The sequence below is a fragment of the Podarcis gaigeae genome (genome assembly GCF_964106915.1).
Source record: "Podarcis gaigeae genome assembly, chromosome: 7".
Lineage (NCBI taxonomy): Eukaryota > Metazoa > Chordata > Lepidosauria > Squamata > Lacertidae > Podarcis > Podarcis gaigeae.
Genome location: NC_139683.1, coordinates 30,367,694 through 30,390,022, shown reverse-complemented (window position 1 = coordinate 30,390,022; position 22,329 = coordinate 30,367,694). Strand labels below are relative to the sequence as shown.

Sequence of the window (22,329 nt, the reverse complement as noted above, 5' to 3'; positions counted from 1 at the left end):
ATAATATTTTCATGCAATATACTGAAAATGACATTTGAAGATTATGTCATATTATGAGGATTATTTTCTTAAAAATAAGTAGCTCTTTCAGTCATCTGGTTTTTTAATGGTACTATTAAATGCAAGTGTATTTTTACTTGATCTATTCAGATTAATTTGCAAAGACTGCTTTTAAAGGTTGTATTCCAATCAGCCATAACTAAAACGGATTTTTGAGATAATTGTCATGAGAAGAACAAAACTAAAAGCAGAAAATTGCTAGGAACATATCAAAGACTTTAATGTGACTCAGATAAAAATGACAGTGCTGTCCATGCCACACACCCAATTTCAGTAATTGTATATATAACAATTATCAATTTATCTTTAGCTGGTTGCAGTGTAAGTTTCCTACTTTACCTAAAACACTCACATATATATTTTATTGTCCTGAAGTATTTCAGTTAGGATGAGCACTTGAGATGGATGAATCTGACAAAGCACTATTTAAACTTTAGGCTGCGTTATCAGGGTGATCCTATGTTCTCAGAAGTAAGGCCCACTTAATTAAATGTGACTAACTAGCCTATGTGTATCTACTGAGAAGGAAATATCACTAAATTCAGTGGGACATACTCCAGTGGAAAGGGTGCATTAGATTGCTCCCTATGCCTGCTAAGATATTTTCTTCCCCTCCTGCTTCCCTTCCTATTAGTGCTGCTTCAGTCTGTACTTTCTTTTCTGCTCCTAGTGGTAACCAACCACTGTTTCCTTTGCTTAGGCTGAGCAAATCTTCTAAGTGTGGGTGTTTTAAGAGTCTGGTCCATTAGGGCAAATGGGGCACTTCCCCACCAGTCTGCCCTCAGCCAAATCCTACCTGCCTATCTTCTTGCTTACTACCAATCGGGGAGTTGGGGCATGGCCCAGCCTATCCGTTTCTTCCTCCTTACTGTTGTAGAACTCGACAGGGATTAGGATGGAGGAAAAGTTAGTTGGCTGTGTCTTGTCATTGTCTCTGGCCCCGCCTTCTCTGGGGCTCCTTGCCTTCTGCCTTACATGTTTTCTTTTGTTTATTCATTAAATGTGTACGCTGCCCTCCATCCACAGTTCTCAGGGTGGTTCACAACATAAAAACACAATATAAAAGCACAAAATACATGATAAAAAATAAGAACAAAAAAAACCACAAACCAATAATCACCGCTCTCTACCACCCTTACCTAATGGGCTCCAGCTACCAACAAATACCACTACAGTTTTGAAACATGGTGCCCAGTGCCCTGCTTATCACTTATGACTTTATTTATTGAAAAACATTTTACAAGTTCTTTTGAAGAGCTCAAGGCAACTTCTACCAAAGACAAAGTTATTGTCCAGACACTAATAGCAATAACAAAGGATACCTCAACACCGCCCCCCAAACCCCCCACTGAAAATTCATTACAGTACACACATAACTGTAACCAAGAAACATCAGCAGCAAGAGAAGACGACGTTTCTTTACATGCTTTATCTCAGAGGTGGCAAAAAAGTCAAAGCATTAGACATGCCCATTCTAGTATGGTCCTCATGTATCTGCCTAAGGATCCGTGCTACATGTAGCATCCATGCTACAGAATGGACCTCCATCTTCTAGGGGTCACCAACCTTTTGGGGCAAGTGAGCACATTTGGAATTTTGAGCAAGGGCCATGGGTGTCAGTCACAAAATGGCTGCTATGTGGTGTCTGGAATAACACAAAATGGCTGCCACATCTAAAAGAGCAGAAAAAGAGGCAGAAACACAAAAGGATACAGGCATGCCTCCCCTATGTCATGCACTGTGGATTTTTGAGGGGATATTTACTGAGGCCTTTTGTAAGGGTCATAGGACATACTTGTAAATGCAGTGACTGCTTTCAATTTTTTACACTTCTCATGAGTGAGCATGTGAAGGATAATTACAAAACATGCAAGCTGGGACTTGGTATTCATATTATTATGGTATTCACAAAATATATTGTCTGTGTTTCAATTAGAAGACCATACAAGCCTCCAGGAAATCACCAAAACAAATTAACCAGGTGAATAGAGGCTGTTAATAGCAGCAGCAGGAGATATGCAAGACTAATAAACATCCTAAAGCAGCAACTCAAAGATGTGGGTAGCCCAACTGAACATTCAACCAAATAGCCCTAATTTTAAGAAGCATTTAAAAACAGGTATCCAAAAATGTTTGTTTCATACAAAAGCAATTCTGGTTCTTCATTCACATTCTCTACAACACTATATCTCTGTAGCATCATACCAATTTACATCAGAAGTACACCTAACTTTTAGCATTGTGGGTTATATCTAGAGTTACCTTCCAAGAACAGAAATACTTTGTTCATTTCCAGAAGGGACCTAAATCCAGTGGAGACCAGTAATGTAGTGGCAAAGTTTAAAATGCAGGGTCACTTCTTGATAAGTCACAGCCATGTCTCATCAGAACCACGCCCCATCACGACCATGCCCCTTTTAAGATTATACAATAAACTTTAAATTCTACAATAATAATAATTAGGGGTGCATCTCAGAGATCAATGCTGGGATCTCCATGTGTTGCCTTTCAGCTACATCTGCTATTTTATGCATGCATATGTGGACAAATAATTTGGAGTGCTCCAGTACCTTATTTTGGACTGACATAATAGCATTTGCACACCATTCTCTTGAAACCAAAGCATCCTGTGTTTTCAATGTTCCTAAATGCTTAGTTTGGGGGCATGCAGAAAAACTCTTTAGTGTTGTTCCCACTTGCCTCTTATAGAGTGATCCTAGGAGCCAATCCTCTGGCTGACCCATCTCCTTTCACTCTGATTAGCTCCAATCAGTAGCTTTTAAATACCTCACATTTCATGATGAATGGACAGCTCTTGGACATTGGAGTCAGGATCTCCGCTGGGACCCTGCTGCAAATAGAGTAATGGGTCTTTGACTCACCAACCCCTCATGATCCTGGACCACTACACCTCTTGTGGAAACTCCACCTGAAACAAAGGGAAGGAAGTGATTTTGGCTGACTCATCCATCTCCCTCTAGCCAGCTTCCACATGGTTCCAGAAGGGCTCCTCCAATCCACTGAAACAGATATTTAGGGGCCGCAGGAGGGAAAAATCCACAAAAAATCAACTTCCCACCACTTCTTAACATGGGAGCAAATGAGACCTCAGGACTGAGTCCAGTAATAATATATAATAAGATTGTTGGTAATAGTTCAATCTCATGCTGACTAGACAGACTGACTAGTTAGCAGTACATATTTTGGAGACAGTTTTATTTTCACAAGGAATCAGCAAATTTCCTGTTTTCACTGCTTAAATTTTAAAATATGTGATTTCCAAAGGAATGTTTTGAATGGAGAATATTGCATCAGAATTTTAAGTGGTTTGGTATTGTTAGTACCTATTGGTTGTTTAGTTTTTGGAAGCTGACAAATAGAAAAAGCTGCCAACTCTCTAATACTAAATTCATTGCATTCTATTCAGCAGCATTGAGTACTGTCAAAAACTATTCCATGGCAACTAGCAACTACTGCCAGGTGCTAGATACCCTTGCATATTACTAAACCATAGACTTGTGTTTTTAAAACTATTGTACACCAGTTCCAAGATACTAAATATAATTGTGTGTCATCCATCAAGTACTCTCAAAAGATAAATTAAGCCTACACAGCTTGGGATCGCTCCCTCCAAGCTAAATGCAGCCCTATAGCCCATCAGGGATTTGATCAACCCCCAGGTTCTGCTGCCTGCTTGGGAGCGTAAAAACACTGGGGTGGGGGTAGTGCTAAGCAACTGTCGAGCAGGCATATATTACATGGCAGGTGGGCTCCATTCAGCTTGCCTGGCCTCAAAATTGCAGGCAGACTGTATTTTTACTATTTCCCATCAGCTATCAAATACCAGCAGGAGATTGATAACACCTCTTTTGCAAATCTTGTAGGAGCAATTGAAGTTTTCTATACCTCTGGGGAAACAGCATATCTAGATGGGTCACAAATTGTGTTGCCCTGATTTAGGAGCTCTTGTGTAGAATTTAGTCAACATATTTTCTGGCTCAGGGCACTATTTTTCGGGAGAACTTAGGCTTTATTAAGCTGTTTTGGCACAGGCTGGAGAAAGGATGTGGAAAGTTTTTCAGCCAAGGTTGCATTTCCTTTGGCTAACTTCCTGAGAGGGTACCACATGCTAGTGGGAGGTGGAGCCCAAGGCAAAAGTAAGCGGGTCACTGAATGTGAATTTTACCTTCGCACAATAGGCTGGTTTCCACCCATGCATGCACATATCTTTATCCTCCATCCAGGCAGGTAAAAGGCCTTATCAGATTTCAGGGACACATTCCAGTCATGCAAAAATACTTGAGCAGAAGGTGCAGCAGGGCTGGTCGCGGAGAAGTGTGGGCTGGGAAGGGCAGACAGAGAGGCTAGTCCTCCCAGCCTGAGGTACCTGGTCTCTGGGTTAGAGTAAAGTAAGTTGAAGTATTAATTAACTCGAAAATGTGGCAAACTTCTACTGTGAATTCCTTTGTGATCCTTTGAATGGACATCTACCACCTTGGCTCTATTCAGAATTAGTTCAGTATTTATGAACATTCTCTGCAAATTCTTAGAAAGTCCTTTAATTCATACAGCTGACAAATGCAAGATGATGCTTCTTTGAGAATCCACTGCCAAGCAGTGTAGACTCTGGCCCCAAATATCTGAAAGACCACCTCCTTCTCTAAAGACCCTCTTGGGTGTTGAGATTGGCAGATGGGGCCCTCTTGGTAGCTCCTCCACCCTCAGAGGTTTGGGATGGTGGCCTGGGAATGGGCATTCTCTGTGGTGGCCCCTAAGCTGTGGAATTCCCTCCCCACAGAACTGAGTCTGGCACCTTCATTATACAGCTTCCAGAGAATGCTGAAAACACACCTCTTTTCTCTGGTTTTTGAATCCTGGGGGTATATATTTTTAGGACCCATCTTATTTTTTGTGGTTGTAAATTGTTTAAAACTTTTTTAATATTGCGTTTTAGTGTTGTAACAGAAGCCCTGGGGACATTACACTCTAGATAAATTTGTACCATGATGACCTAATTATGGGCACTGGTGATGTCTTTACCTCAAGCCAGGTTAAGAGTTTTTCCCTCTCTTCAGTGAACCCTGGGGGCTGTAGTCCTAAAGCAGGAACTAGGAATCTCTAACAGGGAATTATCAGCATCTTCACTAAACTACAATACCTAGGATTCTTTGAGAAAAGCCATGGAGACAGTTAAAGAGATAAGCTTGCAGCGTAAAAATGCCAGCTGTATTCCATGCTGATTGTCATCAAGATAACATATGCAAATTCATGCTGATATGCCAGCAAGAGGGTCTCAGCAAACAGTTGCTTTCATGTATTGCATTTGTTTGCTTCTAATTGATTCACTTGCAGTTGTTTTGTAATTGTATATGTTCTACGATTCTATGTACAGTATTTACCAATTTCTGATTAAAATTTGCAGCCAGAATGCCTCAGGGGATTATGAAGATAAAGGCCATCAACTCGGTATCCTTCCCCTGTTGTTCATTCCCACCATCAGAGGTTGACCACCTTTTGAAATTTCTGCTGCTTTTCAATCCTTGATTGCTGCATAGTTGCCTTGCTGATTTAAGAAGCAGCTTGAGTCCTTTGCTAGCATTCACTTCACTCACATGAGGACAACCATGCAAGGAAGGGGAGAGGCAGCCCTGCAAGCTCGGCCCCACTTATGCTGCATCACATCTGCATTGAAGGACATTCTTCCTAAGTGAGGAGGCTCTTTATCTTGTGGAAATTCCCTGCATGACGTAGAGTCCTGTTTTAATCTCACTATGAATCCAAGTCACACCTATAACTCCATAGGCAGAGGAGGCTCCTGATTTCAGAAGAATGACCTTCAAGGGAAGGTCATGTGCTGGAGAACATGACATAGGATAAACCCTGCAGCTGGATCAGACCAAGGGCCCATCTAGCTCAACACTCACTTCTCACAGTGGCCAACCAGATGCCATTGGAGAGCTCATAAGCAAAAGCTGAGCTGAAGAACACTCACCTCCCCACCTTCAGCAACTGATACTTAAGAACCATGCTATATCTGCCAGCATAGGGAGCAAGAAGGCTTGCCAAATGCATGATTTATTTATATATTTTATTTGCGAATCATTTCCCATGAGGCATCTTGAAGCAATTTGCAATATCATTGTAAAGCAATTTACAAGATAATTATATATTTGCCAACAGGATTCCTTGCCGGCCCTGCACCATAAGGTCCCAGGGCAGGTTATAAAAATACAATATTCATTGCATAAGTGAATTGAATGCCTGAACAGGCTTTTGATGCCCCCGGGGGCAAGGGCAGCTCAGAATTACAGTCGTTTTAGCTTTTTTTTTTTTTTTGCTCTTTAGGTGGCTTGACTGAAATGTAAGTAAATTCATTGTTTAAAGGATGCTTGCACAAATTTGATCCCCTCCTCCCTTTTTAAAAATTGATATATATCTGGATGCAAATGCTAGGCAGCAGAGTCATACCCACTCTCAGTCACATCAAAAGCCAGTGCAAGAGCCCTTGCTTTCCTCTGGTGGAAAATAAAAGGCACAATTAAAATTTCATTTTGCATTAGTGTTTGCATTCGCTCAGCAAAACCGACACATTAACTCATGTCTGAGAAGTGAACATAACAATAATGAGTCTAGGAATGGATTCTCTGTAGCTTGTTCAAACAGAACTGCAGGAATGAAGATACTGTAAAATGGCAATTTCAAGCCTTCGGGGATATTATTACCTTTTGGCATCGGTAAGCAAGCAATATTAGTATTACCTTAATATATACCTCAGGATCAAATCCTGTAAGTGCAGGACAAATAATTCAGCTTGGCAAGGGGTCAACATGGAAATGACAGAATGGCATATCAATCAGATCTCTATCCAGTGGTTTTTTAGGCATCCAAAAGAAAAAGTACAATGCCCATATATCTGTGCTTATTTTTTGCAACCTTATAAGCATCATAAATCCAGTCCCTGAATTATCATTGTTAAGCACCCACCTGATCACTATGGCTTCTTTGGTCATTGTTTTCTCAACGGACACATACAAATTTCTGTTTTGAAGATTCATGCTGGGCAGTGCAAGAGAGCCATGGTGCAAGGATAAATTTCTGGCAGTAGTGATGATCTTCTGTCTGGCCCATGGACCAAATTAGGCTAGCCAGGCCTCCCCATTTGGCCTTCAAGACCATTTTGGCCAAGCCACACCCACATGCTTGACATGGGGCATATAAAGATGTGGTTCAGCTGAAAAGGGGCTTTGCCAGCACCACAAATCATCTGATTGTCAGTGCCTGCAGAGCACCATTCCACTTCCCCACACGATTTGATTTCAAACCACACAAGCAAATAAAAACTGGTCACCTGGTTCCACTGTGATGTCAAGTCACTGACAGATGGGCAGCCCCACTCACCTGTCAAACTGGGCCCATGTGAGGTGGGGGAGTTAAGAGTCTAGCCTCTTGGCCAGATCCAGTTTCCCACCCCTAGCCTATGAAGAGTATTTGGAGTCCTGATGATAGCTATGTTTAGGTTGTCCAGCTAGCTGGGAGGTAACCAAACAGTCAGGATGTTTGGGCAGATGGACCTTGCAGCAAAGATATGTGCAGATTAGCATGTTGCTCAACAACTCGGCAGGAGCCTAAAGAGAGTTTATATGCTGCGGCATGCTCCTTGCTTCACCTTAATGGAAATGATTGACTACTAGTTGACTTCAGGACAGTACATCTTCACACAGTGCATAGTTAAACCATGGAACTCACTCCCACTGAAATCAGTGATTGATGACAACCAACTTAGATGGCTTTAAGACTGGTATGACAGATGACACCTGTAGCATCAATTTCAGTTCTCCCAGATTCTCATATTCTCAAACGACAGCTCCCTCGGCCTGAAAAGCAAGATGAACTCTGCACCCCATAGTCGCCTTTGACTGGACTTAACCATCCAGGGGGCCTTTACATTTTACCTACTTCCAGTCAGCTCTCCGCATTTCTGCAGCAATCAGCATTAAAAAAATAATAATTCAATCCTTTTTGGATGCAGCTTTGACTAATATACATATTTTGCAAGTGGTTTTCCCTAATGGAGTGCATACTGTAAGAATGCACAGTCTGCAGCATGTAGATTGGTTGTGAGCCTGAATAATTCATCTTAGATTTATGTGAATCCACCTATAATAGTGAAAGTCAGTTGATTTTTAGCACTCACGTTGGCTCTGGAGCCCAATCTACACTATACATTTAAAGCAGTATCATACCACTTTAAACAATCATGGCTTCCCCACCAAAAATCCTAGGCACTGTAGTTTGTTAAGAGTGCAGCAATCTGTTAGGAGAGCCCTATTTCCTTCACAGAGCTACAGCTGCCAGAGTGGTTTTACAATTAATCTCTCTTCCCTTCTTAAAGTACTATGATACTGCTTTAAATGTATTGTACAGATGGGTCATTACATTCTTCTTTATCCCTGATTTCTATGGTCAAAAGTATGGAAGACAAGTAGTAACTGAAGTGAAATATCCACCCCTGAATTACTGGGAAATGGTTACTCACATGTCTCCGGTACTCTGATTTCGTTCTTCTACATGGCAGAAAATTAACCTTGAGAAGAATGGCTATTCCATGTAGCCCTCTACTCCACCATCTACTATATGTGCTAATTCCACATACCATTCTTTGAGATTACATGTGGTCCCAGGGTTAATGACTTGCCTTTGGATAATAGAATCATAGAAGAGTTGGAAGGGACCCTGAAGGCCACAGTGACATGAAGGTTCAAACCCCACTACTGTTATTAACTTATTATGCACCCATGAGCAAGTTGTGTCAAAAGGCCTAAGGCTGCAATCCGCAACACTTTCCTGAAAGCAGGACCCATTGAACTCCATGGGAACTGACTTCTTAGTATAAAAATGCATGGCCAGTCTCCTTCTTGCATTGTTGGATGAATTGTGGCCTACTTCACGGTGTCGATCAGGGGTGGGGAACTGAAGGGCTGGATTTGAACAAGGCCAACCCTTCAAGAGTCCAATTCCCATAGTGGCAGGACCCAAGGTGGAAGTGGGTGTGGCTAAAGTACACGGGGCTGAAGACAAAGGGAGAATAACAATAAAAGAAGAAATGAAATGAAAAATTTAAATCACGTCTCTGAAAGAAGTGGGAGGGAGGGTCGCTAGCAACCAGGAAGTTTACTGACATCTACTGGAAGGAAATCAAGTCTCAGAAGAAGAAGAAAAGAATATAGTAGTACAGGTTTGAACAACCAAGTTAGTCCATTCCCCTGCCAAAAGCAGCAGGGCATGGGTGGAGGAAAGGCCCCCAAACCAAACAGCACCTCAATTTCATCCAGATTCAAGGTGTTAAATGGACTGTCAAGCCCCAGCTGCAATCAGGCGCATTACATGAGCTGTGGGATGTTCCTTAATGCTCTAAGCGCAGGTGACATAAGGTGATGCTGGATGATTGACAGTTGTGGGAGGGCTGGAGGGTTTCCACTGCTGGTGCAGACAAATAAAAGAACATACATGTTGACTCCATCAGTTGTTAACAAAAGAAGAAGAAAAAACACAGTGCTTAACATCACTTCCCTTTGTGCCTATTTACTATTTTTTACAGTAGTTGTATTTTAACTGTCAGTCGAAGCAATGTAACCAAATAGTAGATATGGCAATGTTTTAAAAACTAGGGGAGGAAATATGAGGCTAATGCCTAGTTCTAGGATTTCTATTAATGTAATTTTTCCATAACCATTTATTCATTGTGGTTGATCAGAAGCGTGAAACTCCACATTGTGAATCACAAAGGGAACCAAATTAAGAAAGCTGCCCAGCAAATCTGTGTCGGTTTGACACTGAAAGAAAAATGCAGGCTTTACACCAGCAGCATATTTAATACAAACCCAAAAGGCACACGGCATAGCTGAATCATTTAACCTTCAGAATTCGAGAAACTGCTTTTGCCAATGGAATGACCGAGGGATCAATGTAAATGCAGTTATGATGCACTAAAGGAAATACGACCCTCGCGTGGCCTGCATTTCATGCTCCATCTAATTTGAACCTCCTGCCTCTGCCTCTCGTGGCGTCTCTCCCAAAGCAGAAAATGAAATTGGATTCAGGGTCAGGAACTCAAATGCATCCTGAAAGCCTGCCTAAGCAGCAAAAGGCTCAGCAGCAGACAGCAAGGTGGGGCTGAGCCAGATTATGGTTTCCCCTTTGAGCCCGCTCACCACAAAGGAATCAGCTATGCCTGTATCTGTGTCAGCAGGTTCCAGGAACCCTCTTGGCTGAGAGATTTTGTGAGTGATCTGTGAGTTTGTTTGGGCCCTGGGTGAGAGGTGGGAGGCTGAGAGGTGCCGAGCGTGCCGAAATAAGGATTTTTATATCCATATTTATTCATTCATCATTTGTATTAATGGTTTTATTGTGCATTTTTGTAACGTGCTGCTGTTTCGTTTGCTGTACGCTGCTTAGATATATTTTATGAATTAAGTGGTACAGATTTCTAAATAAAATACATAAATAAGGCGGCCAAAAGGCGTTTTGTCTTTTGTCTCTAAATCATCCCTCCAGTGGTCTGCACTTTGTACCCTTCCTTAGATGTCTGTGCTTCCTGAAAACCCCATGACGTCCTCAGCTGGGCTTTCTAGGAAGCTCAGAAAGATTGGGAGGCTGCCTACTCCTTGCCTGACAGCTGTTTAGTGTTTTCCTTTTAAAGAAATCTGCATGGAAAGACTTGGCTAAAAATTACAAGGAAGAAATTCCCTTAAAAATGAAATTGGTGAGTGCACACTCACAGGTGCTCAGTAGACAGCTTCCCCATGTTCCAGTTAAAGCTCTGAATGAACCTCTCCCATGTGGCTCTGAGTGGTGATGTTTTTTATGAAATGGAGAGAGAATGTACAGTATTTTGAAGCAAAACAATGAAGCATAGAGGGGCCTTCTCACTCTGCTTTTATGATCACGGAATCCACAGCAAATTATGCTTTTCTTCCCTCCCTACATTAAAGTTGATCAGGCCATAGATGATAGATAGATGATAGATAGATAGATAGATAGATAGATAGATAGATAGATAGATAGATGATAGATAGATGATAGATAGATAGATATAGATGATAGATAGATGATAGATAGATGGTAGATAGATAGATGATAGATAGATAGATAGATGGTAGATAGATAGATGATAGATAGATAGATAGATGATAGATAGATAGATAGATGATAGATAGATAGATAGATAGATAGATAGATAGATAGATAGATAGGAAGGATAAAATTTGTGCACAAGTATCCACAGTGTTTATTTTTACTGGGGCATCTGCAGGCATAGCAGTGTATGTCCATACATCCATCTCTGTAGGAAAAATTTAATCTGTAACCTCACTGAAAACATTTCAATTCTATTTTATAATCTCAAGTCCAAAATATGTTAAATATGTAGCTTGACATTGCATGATTCTTTTTAAAATTTTAAATAGCAGCTGCTGGGAAGGGAGTTGAGCAAGATTGGACTGCAGTGAGTGAAATAAGCCAACTTCAAACAAGGATTATAAAGTTGGCTTGTTTCAACAATCCATAGTTCATATTAGCTGCAGTTTAGAAGCAAAGGTCTCTGAGCTTCTAGGTGCCATTCGAATGGAGAGAAAAGGAAGGGGTATGCAGAATCAAAGGTCACCACTGCCATAATAAACCGTAGTTTCTTGTAACATGCAGATGTAGCCACAGTACAGTTTTGCTGTGAGATTCTTCCAAAGTTACCTCCTACTGAGATTTCTCTGATGGGATTGTTTACATCCCATTCAGCTGCTACTTAGTTTTTAAAAGAATCACACAAACCCAGACTATACACATGCAATTTGGCCACCAGACCGTATGAAATAATACTAATAATACATTCAAAACCAAACAAGACAATCTCACTTGTTAGCTAAAATTTATATTTAGATCTACGGTGTATGTTTCATGCAGCATTATTTAAATGAAGTGCATTGTTATGCAGTTCATTCCTCAGATGTTTTGCACGCCACTCACAGCTTACTATATTTTACTTAAAGCCCTAGATTCAAAGAACTATGGACTTTGGACCTGCGTTTAGGCTCCCCATGTCATTTTGCAGAGCTCTTTTGACACTGACAGGAGTTTGTGACATGGCAGTGAGGTAGGGGATTGATGAGAATGCCACTCAAAGAGGGGTGGGGGGATACTGAAAGTAGGTTTTGGAATCCCAGCCAAAGTACATCCTATTGGCAATCTTGCTGAGAAACATACAGGTTAGATGTTGATGTACTTGCTACATATATGAGACAGACAGTTCAAGGCTAAAAGTAGCCTCTTGTCTTTGTGAGTTTTCTTTGCATTCACATAAGCTGGACCTTGGAGGGGAGGTCTCAGTACTTGAATAGTTGGCACTGTGGTGCTGGATCCTGGCTTCATAAATGCAGATTGGCATACATTATATGTTCCAATTTTCCTCCCCTCTCCACAGCAGAGAACTGGCCAATAAGAGCCATCAGAAAGACCTGTGCATAGATGCCAACTCCATATGGCTGAGGTGTCTTCAGACCCCCCTAAGTTTTTGGGATGGGGTTGAGTGCCCCCCACCCCCATCTTGAAGGGCTGGGCTTCATGGCGGTGCACCTCACCAGGCCTCATTACAGCAGTAGGCCTTGCTAGGCCTCATGTTGCACATCACATGTTTGCATGACAGCACACTGTGCATCATGTGTGTGGCATCACACACGCATGACAGTCGTCCCCCCCAATGTTGGGCAGAACTTAGAGCTTCTGGACCTACTTGAGAGCCTTGGGGAAGGAGAGGCTGAAGCAAGACTTCTCAGTGCCCTTCGTGGGGAGACTTTATTCTTTCACTTCTCATTGGAAATAAACAGTTCTCAGTCTTTAACTGCCCATAAGCGAAAGACGATCCCTGATGGATGAGGAAAAAAGGCAGAAACTGCAGCCTTAGTCATATTTACTGCTACTGGAACGATGAGTGTGTGTGTTTATGTATGAGAGAGATCAAAGATTCTTCAATGCATAATAAATTATTTTAAAAAGCCACCATTTATGAGAAATCTTTCATCTTCTTAGATATTTTTTACAAAGTTTTAGTTGAGCAATTCATTTTGCAGATCTACCAGCAACACTAATTGCCATTTAAATTAAACATTCTGTAAGACAGGAATCAGGAGAGGTGAAACAGATTAATACAGTCTCTTTCATTTCAGCCTACAAGGAAAAGATGAAGGAGCTGTCGATGCTTTCTTTGATCTGCTCCTGTTTTTACCCTGAACCTCGAAACCTGAACATATACACATATGATGGTAAGTAACTTTCAGTGGATATTCTTTGGTTTAGCAAAGGATTCCTTGGGCTGCCTTTTATAAGGGGTGCTAACCCACCCTTATATAGTGTGAGTGTGTGTGTGTGTGTGTGTGTGTGTGTGTGTATTCTAATGTCTGTGGCAGCCCAAGAAGCCATGTGCATTATCTGTTGCCATTGGTCTTTTATCAGCACAGATTACTAGCACAATATTGGGTTGAAATGTTTAAACTTTTCCTTTACAGACATGGAAGTGAAACAGATCAATAAGCGTGCCTCTGGCCAAGCTTTTGAGCTGATCTTGAAGCCACCTTCTCCAGTCTCAGAAGCACCACGGACTTTAGCCTCTCCAAAGAAGAAAGATCTGTCCCTTGGAGAGATCCAGAAAAAGCTGGAAGCTGCAGAGGAGAGGAGAAAGGTATCTAGCCACTTACTTCACGGTCAAAACATGTAACTGGGAGGAGGAGAAGGGATCCATTCAAGTTAATCTACTTGCAATCCATGTTATTATTGACACCAAAAATGGTGCAGGTTACAAGTTATACATTGCAAAAATGTTGTTGTTGTTGTTGTTGTTGTTGTTGTTGTTGTTGTTGTTCTTCTTCTTCTTCTTCTTCTTCTTCTTCTTCTTCTTCTTCTTCTTCTTCTTCTTCTTCTTCTTCTTCTTCCGTGGCTCTCCAGAGTTTCTGGCAAGGGTCTCCCTCGGCCCTACCTGGAGATGCTGGGAATTGAAACTGTGAGGAAAGATGCAATTCTTCATTGCTTTCCTTAACACATAGTGCTCCACATTGAATCAATGAGCTGCTTCGTTTGCATAAATCTATGGTCTGTGTCTGAAAGCAGATGGAGCTGTCACTTAAGAATAACCAAGCATATGACTCATTCAATGCTGAGCGGACAAGGCTCAGTGATACATGCTTTGCATGTAAAGTATCCCAGGTTCAAAACCCAGCATCTTCCAGGTTGAGCTAGGAAAAGACCCCACCCTAAAATCCCAGGCAATACTGAGTTAGATGGACCATAATCTGATATAGCATGACTGCTTGATGAGAACATTTCCCGTTGTTGCAGCATGAAAAGGGGCCTGAGCTGATGCTAACATGAATTTCTACTATGGCACATTCATTTCTGCAAACAGGCATCTTAACCCCTCTGGATTTCTGTAACCTAGTTAAGATATGGTCTTCAAAGGTCTCTTAAAAGTCTTGTGGCACTTTTAAGACTAGCATATTTATTGTGGCATAAGCTTTTTGTAGACCAGAGCCCACAGCATCAGAAAACATATGTCATGGTAAATCTATTTGTGCCCAAGACTCCCATGGGATTCCTAGCTGTTTTGAATTCTTACACTGTCCCCCAAAGGCAGGAGTGTGAAACAACACTTCAAAATGAAGTTAGACACATAGGAGAGCCAATATTGTGTATGTGTGTGTACTATTGCTCTTACTGCTACTACTATGCTTTAAACAATTTAAATGTCGCCTAACTGCAATAGTCTCTAAGTGGTATACAGGAAATACAATTCAGAAAAGGTAAAAATCAGTCCCTACACATTCAAGAAATCGGTAGATCACTTGCTTTTTCACACATCCCAATTTTGTACCTAGTTTCTCATTCACATTCCTCCCCACTTAGATCAATAGCACTCACCTGTGTACAATTGGTATCAAGTTTACACCTGAAGACTACAGGCTTGCTTGCGGGTTACACTGAGCACAGGTGCAAGCCATCTCCACACAAGTACAAGTGGTTGTTTGGAAGACTCTGCGCTTGTTGATTTGTACGGCTCCACTGTTGGGTACACAGATTGCACACTCAAACACTGCAAGTGAATAACTGTACAAGTGTACAGCTCAACTTTTTGTGTATACATATTGTTCACTTGCTTAATGTAGTGTGTGAACTCCCTGTCATGATACTCATGAACTATGTCAGGATAACCATGGCTTATTTCCCCTCCCACTTCCACCTCTGTCATAATTAGCTACAGTTTAGCTTGTCATCTAAACCCTGAATTGAAGCTTTGGTGCATAGCTGTCAATGTTTCCCTTTTTTTAAGGGAAATTCCCTTTTTCCAAATAGGATTCCTCGCAAAAAAAAGGGGGAAAGTTGACAGCTGTGCTTTGGTGGTGCTATGTGGTTGGCTGTATCATTATTAGCACCAGTGCCTGTAGTAGTATATTATTTCACATCCACCCCTCTCATTTTCAAGAACCACAAATAAAATCCATCCAAATATATGGTCCCCAATCCACTAAAAAAAATGTATCTGAATATCAGTGAAAGGCAGAATTCATGCCATAGCATCTATTACCCAGTCCTTCCCCAATTGAGTGTCCTCCCAAAACTTTGGATAGCTGTGGCTGATGGGAGTTATAGTCCAAAAAATCTGGAGGGGATCACATTGGCGAAGGTTTCTAAAACTGGGAGTCTCAAAATACTTAGCTGTTAAACCAACTTCCAAGGTTTTAAAAGCAAAGATTGAGTTGTACAGTAGGATCTTCCTTAGCCAGAACATTAATATGAATTATATTCCAAAGGGATTCATATTCTTAGTAGCTTTTGGATTATGGTGCAGAAATTACATGTGATCCTATTAATGGATTTGCATTTATGTGAAAGGTAATTGGGAAGCCCCTGCTGTTTAACATTCCATAGAATTGGGGATAATGTTCACCCTTTTAAGTATTCATGCTGTCAGCTGCTCAGTGACCATCTTTTGCTTGTTAATATCACTCACCATAATGACTATATGCAAAAGAAGCTTCCACCTAATCATCAGCAAAATCTTCTCTGTTACAGCAGGTGGGCAATGCCATCCAATTTCCTTTTCTAGTCTGTGAATGCAGAAGCTAAATAAACCTTTATTTTTAACCTTTATTTTAAAACAAGCCAGTGGGAAGGGGAGGTGTATGCCTCCTCCTTTGCTTCTTACTTAAATATACTAGAAGACTGTTCATGATCTCCTTTTCTGGTAGGTTCAGGGTTCTCAATGCAAAACAAGCGTCTCTGCCCATGACCCGCTCTCTCAAAGTTTGTGTTTAATCTTAGAATTTATTGAGCTCAGATAGAGAATACAAACTTGCCCCACTATATAGTTACATGTACAGCTATGCTCAGATTCTTTTTGACTGTGGAGAAGAATACTTTGGGACTAGTTTAGGAGCTCATTCCTGACTCTGCAATTGATCTGCCTGGCCCAAGCCTCTAGTAAATTCAACAGTGTGGTGTGTTAGCTCAGTTCTGTGAGCAGCTCAGATCTTTCTGAGATCTTCTGAAGTGGAAATTGGCCCCTCGCAGTCTGAACCCATATTAAATCATTAATACAAGCAAGATAACACACACACACACACACACACACACACACACACACACACACCAGTCTTTAAAACCACTAAGCATGCAGTAGTTGATGGAAATCACTGCACATATTAGTTCTCTCCTGGTGAGCTGACTGTATTCATTTCACATACCATGTGCAGGATTTTTTTGTTTTCCTGCCATATTTAATGAGCAAACTAGACAAGACAGCAGGAGGTATAAAACTGGAGTTGGTAAGTGAGAGTAAATGCAATTATCATGGAGCAGGGAGATACAGTAACTGTATGCTTCCCCTGAAGGGCAAATAACAACTCTAGGGAGGATATGAATTGTAATAAGTGCATGAGGGAAAGGGTTAACTCTTCTCCCTCCAGTGCCATATTCCCATTATCTTTCTCCTTTTGAAAAACTGTAGGGGATTTAATCATGGACTTCTCACTGCCTTATATCACTGGAACCCAATTCACATTCAGAGTAGTTAATGGCGATGTGTGTGTGTGTGTGTAAATACACAACTGAAGTGGTGTGTACACCAGGTGTGAGGAACCTTGGGCCTGCCAGATGTTGCTGAACTACACTTCCCATCAGTCCTAGCAAACATGGCCAATAATCAAGGCTGATGGGAATTGTAGTCCAGCGATTTCTGAGGAGCCAAAGGTTCCCAACCAGATGTCATCATCTGACACCAGTTCACAGGTTGTGTGAATCATCCCCCAGCTGACAGTAAAGGCCAGCTTCAGGACGGAAAATAACCTTGAGAATTTGGGTCATCCCCGCATGCTACCTTTAAATATTTAATCAATATTTAGATGAATAAAGTTAAATATGGAAAGTAAAAGAGATTTTTAAATGCAGATAGTTTTGTCCACCCATTCAAAACAATCCAAACAGTAATGTAATAATACCTGTATTAAGGAGGAAAGCCAAAGTTAACTTCAATGGTGAAGGGGTTGCCTTTTTGCTTAACAACATGCAGCAGTAAGAAGAGTCTTATAAAACTCAAAAACTAGCTCTCTGTTTCTGTAACTTTTAGTGGGCAGTAATCAAGACAGTATGCTACCGCTAAAGTATCCAAGGGTTATAAACACATTCCAGCTCTTTAGTTAAGAAAAATTACTTTCGGTAACTCCTTGGGTTTGAAGCCAGATTAAACAACAAAACATTTGGGGCATTTTGAAATCGTGAATTCCGTAGGATATGGAGGAAATGTTAACTCCTGAGACAATCTGCAATCAATTAAACAAATATACTGCAGAATACATAACTTGAGTGAAATACAAAATGCACAGGCTGTGATCTAGCAGTGGCTCCCACCAGAGGAAGCCATTTCTGTTGATTTCTCTGCCTTCTGACAGCTCCCTTTGCCCCTTCCCAACATAATGTACTCCAGAGGATAGGTGAACCCGCTGAAACAATATAAGATGTGGTGCTAGACTGCAGAAGGAAGGGGGAGTTGGTGCATCAGAAGCATTACTCCCAATCAAAATGTAGTTTTTAAAGCAACCCATAAAATTTGCCTACAATCCCATAGAACAACAAAAATAGAATGGCAGAATATTTGGAGGAGGTTCTGTTAGTAAGAGTGCTACTCAGGGATTCATGTTTGTCAGAGGCTCTCAAAAATTTTCAGACATTTTTATTGGCATTTCAGACCAGAGGTGGGAGACCTCTGACCACATACCATTGGACTACAACTCCCATAATCCCTTATTACCCATGCCAGCTGTGGTTGATGGGAGTTGGAGTCCAACAGCATCTGGAAGGCCACACAGCTTCACCATCCTTGCTTTAGACAAACTGAAGTTCACACATTATCCTTCCAACCTTGGCTGAATGCTTTTCAAACAAACTACCCCCTTGGGTCTCTTTCTTTCCCCTTCCTTTCACAGTCCCAGGAGGCTGTGGTGCTGAAACAACTGGCGGAAAAGAGAGAACATGAACGAGAAGTCCTTCAGAAGGCTTTGGAGGAGAACAATAACTTCAGCAAAATGGCAGAGGAAAAACTGATACTGAAAATGGAACAGATCAAAGAAAACCGTGAAGCTAACTTAGCTGCTCTTATTGAACGCCTCCAGGAGAAGGTAACCAGGCTGAGATTATTTTAGGAGGGGGGAAGTGGTCATCTGTATTTCAATATGCATGATGGGCATTGTAGTCCAAAACATCTGGACTGGATTCATGTGACAGTTTACTCCATTTCCCCAGTGTTTCCCTAGCTATTAATTTCTGCATGGATTTGAACGTTCACACGATGTAAAAGACACTTCTAGAAAACTAAGGGAATATAGTGCATGCTTAGTGCTGATTTCCATGTTATTTGATTCCAGAAAAAATCCATTTGCAGCCCCTTAAACCCAGAAAATCAGGGGAGTAAAGTGATGTAATTTGAGGTAGTTTGCCAGCATACAGTTCTTTCCTGCTGTATTCATGGGGGAATCATGCAGGAATAGAAGATGTATGTGCAAAAAGTGCAGGGTAGCATTTGTTGTCATGTCAAACTGGTGTGAATAAAATTTAGCACAACATGCCAGTTTTATCACTTAAAAAGCCACAGTTCCATAATGCATCAGGTACTGCAGTGCAAAAGGAACGTCAGAAAATGGGACAGAAGTACAGAGTATTATAATGAGAAAAACTAAATCAAGATGCCTTGTGTCTCAATGCAGCCTAGAGGGCACCAGGTTGGGAAAGGCTGCCCAGGTGCTAAAGGCGAAGAGAGAAACAGCCCAAGAAAGCTGTGCAGACATGGGGGAAATTCACTCTGCTTTCCCCAGAAGGTGTAGGAAAGGGACCAAAGGCAGCAGACATGCTTTCAGCTTATTTCCTGCCTCAGTCTAAAGGTGATGTCCCAAAGATGTCATAACTTTCTTTCAGATGGATTCAGAGATAAGCGTGCAAAGATGGCATGTGGTGTGGAAGCACAATCATGTCTGCTTACCTCCTACCCTCTCAGGTGTGCCTAGCCTGACTCTAATGCAGGGCAGCCAGCTCCCACCAGGCAGCATGACCAATAATGAGGATGGGAGTCCAACAACCTCTGAAGGTGGCATCAGTATGGAGAAGGCTGCTCTAGACCAACTACCTGTCCACACACTGGACATCATATTTATTAGTGTCTATACCCACTTAAGTACCATTTATGTTGACCCATGTTAATGACTCCAGAAATTCTATGTGGAAGTTCATTGAACCTGGGGGTTCAATGACTCTGCTCCCTATCAAGCACAGCTGCTTCACACTTAAAGGGTGGCCCAAACCCTCTTTCTGTCTCTGTTCTCCAGTTCCCTCTAATCCAAAGAGGAATGGAAAGGACCATTAGTTATCCTAGCCAAGGAGCATGGGTTATATTCTGCCTCAGAGGTGGGGAACCAGCGGGCCTCCAGTCTACAATTCCACATCATCTCTGATCATTGCCAATGTTGGCTGTGGTTGATGGAAAATACAGTAGATTTGAACAACATCTGAAGGAGTACCACAGGCTCCCTGCCTGTTCTACCTAGTTTAAAATGCTTCTAATATCCTTGCTTACTTTGCAGTACATGAAACCAAATAATGGTTGTCTTCTAAAATTCTTTCTGGAGAAGGAAGGTGGGGGTTAAATGTTTCCTGTTTTTATTTTTATTTTTATTTTCTTCCTCCTAGGAGAGGCATGCTGCAGAGGTCCGCAGAAACAAGGAGCTCCAGGTGGAACTGTCTGGCTGAGCCCAGCAGTGGAGAGGGTGGGATAAGTCCCCACCCCTCCTCAAACTCCCCTGCCTATATTATTACAGATCATGAGATATTAGTATGGGAAATGTATGACACGGTTTAAAAAAAGAAGAAGAAGAATCAAGAACTCAATAGAAAACAAAACAAAAAAATAAAACAATGCAGTTTTTGCAGAATGATTTGCTTGATGTTTAAAAATAAAACTTGGATCTTATTTTGTAAATACTTACATTTTTGTTAAAAAATACAAGTATTGCATTATGCAAGTTATTTCATAATCTTTACATGTCCTGTAACAGGCTTTTGATGTTGTCTATTTCCATTTGGTTGAATTTGTTAGATCTGTTCCTATGAAGTTCCCTGCAGCAACCTCCATTCATTCCAAGTGAACATCTAAGTCAGTGGAAGGTCTATGGTGCTAGAGTCTAGCCATTGCTTAATTACCTAGAAAGGTTTGCGATCAATACACTTCCTTAAAACAATAAGCAAATTACAGGCATTGGGACTTGACAGAGCAGTCCTGAAACACCCCCCTAAATCATTAAGCAGTCATGTTTTAATTACAGCCTCAGTGCTCCACTAAACAACAACAACAACAAAATTGCAGTGCACCACACATCTCTTGTTACATCTCTACACAGAAGTCAGACCCCATCAAATTCAATGGGACTTAACACCCATTGGAGAAGGTAAGAAAAGGCTGCAGGCATAAACACACTTACAAAGGAGTAGGCGCCACGGAACACAGTGAGACTTACTTCTGAGTAAACATGCACAGCGTTGTGCTGCAAATTAGTATTCACAGGAACAATTTCTTCTGCCTTTTGAAGAAAAATGCTTCTGTTTTTCAAAGGCAAGTGTCACTGACAAGGAGGCAACCAGAAGCAAGTTTTGACTTTTTAAAAAATAGGCATTGCGTGCAGCTGAGAATGACCAATCATATATCTGGCCAAAAGAAGCTTATGGGTTTTGGGGAAGCTGGATTTAAAAATAACTCAAAATCTGCCTCTTCACCAATGAAGAAATTATTTAACTTGAGTCAAGAAGCTTTTAAGTGTAGATGCTGTGACCTGTTCTATTTATCTTAGGCCACAGTCCTGCCCACCATTGCTAAAATCAGTGGGGCAACCAGGTGCACTTTTGTGGGAAGGATCCAAGCCTTAATCTAATCTGTTTCATTACGGCACAAGACAAGACGGTAGGACATTTTTCATCCAGACTCAACAAGCTTATTTTTAATCCTGCTGACTTCTCCTCTCCTGCCTAGTTTTAAAAAGGTACCAAGAATGACAAGGGCTGAAGCAGCAGGAGCGACTAGGAGCCAGGATGCTTGAGCCAGGTGTGGCATCGCTCGCCTGCTTTCCCCATAGAGCTGCCAGTTTGAAGTTGTCCCTCTCCCTCCTGGGAATTGCTGCCTGCATAGTCTACTCTTCATTTGTGCTATTTTTCCTGTATGTCATTGTGAGCAAGCTGTGATTAATAAAGAATTGGGGTTCTGTGAACTTAAAAAGGACTGGTCTGCTGACTCGCTCATTCCCTTCTCCCAGCGTGAAAAGTGTCGGTCCATATAAGCTAAGAGAGAAAATTCCCGTTTCATTTGTCCGTTTGTTTCACTTCATATCCCCAAGCATTTTGACCTGCCTTTGCTCATTGGTTGTGATTTTTTCTGTGAGTCATTTTCCAACCAAGGGGCATTTCCCATCCAAATGACACTGGGCATCAGACCACCCAAATTTCAGATTGGATAAAGAGTCCCTGTTTTATAGGCAATGAAAGTACTGGCGGAGGAAGGCGGGTGCACACCAGGTGTCAGCCGTGAGGGCGGGTGACATCGCCGCGCCACCCACCCACCCTAGCTTGCACGGGTGGTGGCCCCAGACACTCGCTGCATGAGCGGCAGGATACTAGGGACGATGCTGCAGCAGGCGGCTA

General features: G+C 41.6%; 1 protein-coding gene across 1 annotated transcript in view; it reads left to right on the top strand.

Annotated features, from left to right (window-relative positions):
- Positions 1-21,907, top strand: part of STMN2 (stathmin 2) — a 31,021-nt gene extending 9,114 nt beyond the window's left edge. The window contains exons 2-5 of the mRNA XM_083748106.1: positions 13,275-13,370; positions 13,614-13,786; positions 18,579-18,770; positions 20,332-21,907. Coding sequence (XP_083604232.1) covers positions 13,275-13,370; positions 13,614-13,786; positions 18,579-18,770; positions 20,332-20,391 — 521 coding nt within the window. The 3' untranslated portion in view covers positions 20,392-21,907. The remainder of the gene's footprint in view (positions 1-13,274; positions 13,371-13,613; positions 13,787-18,578; positions 18,771-20,331) is intronic.
- The last annotated feature ends 422 nt before the right edge of the window (positions 21,908-22,329 follow it).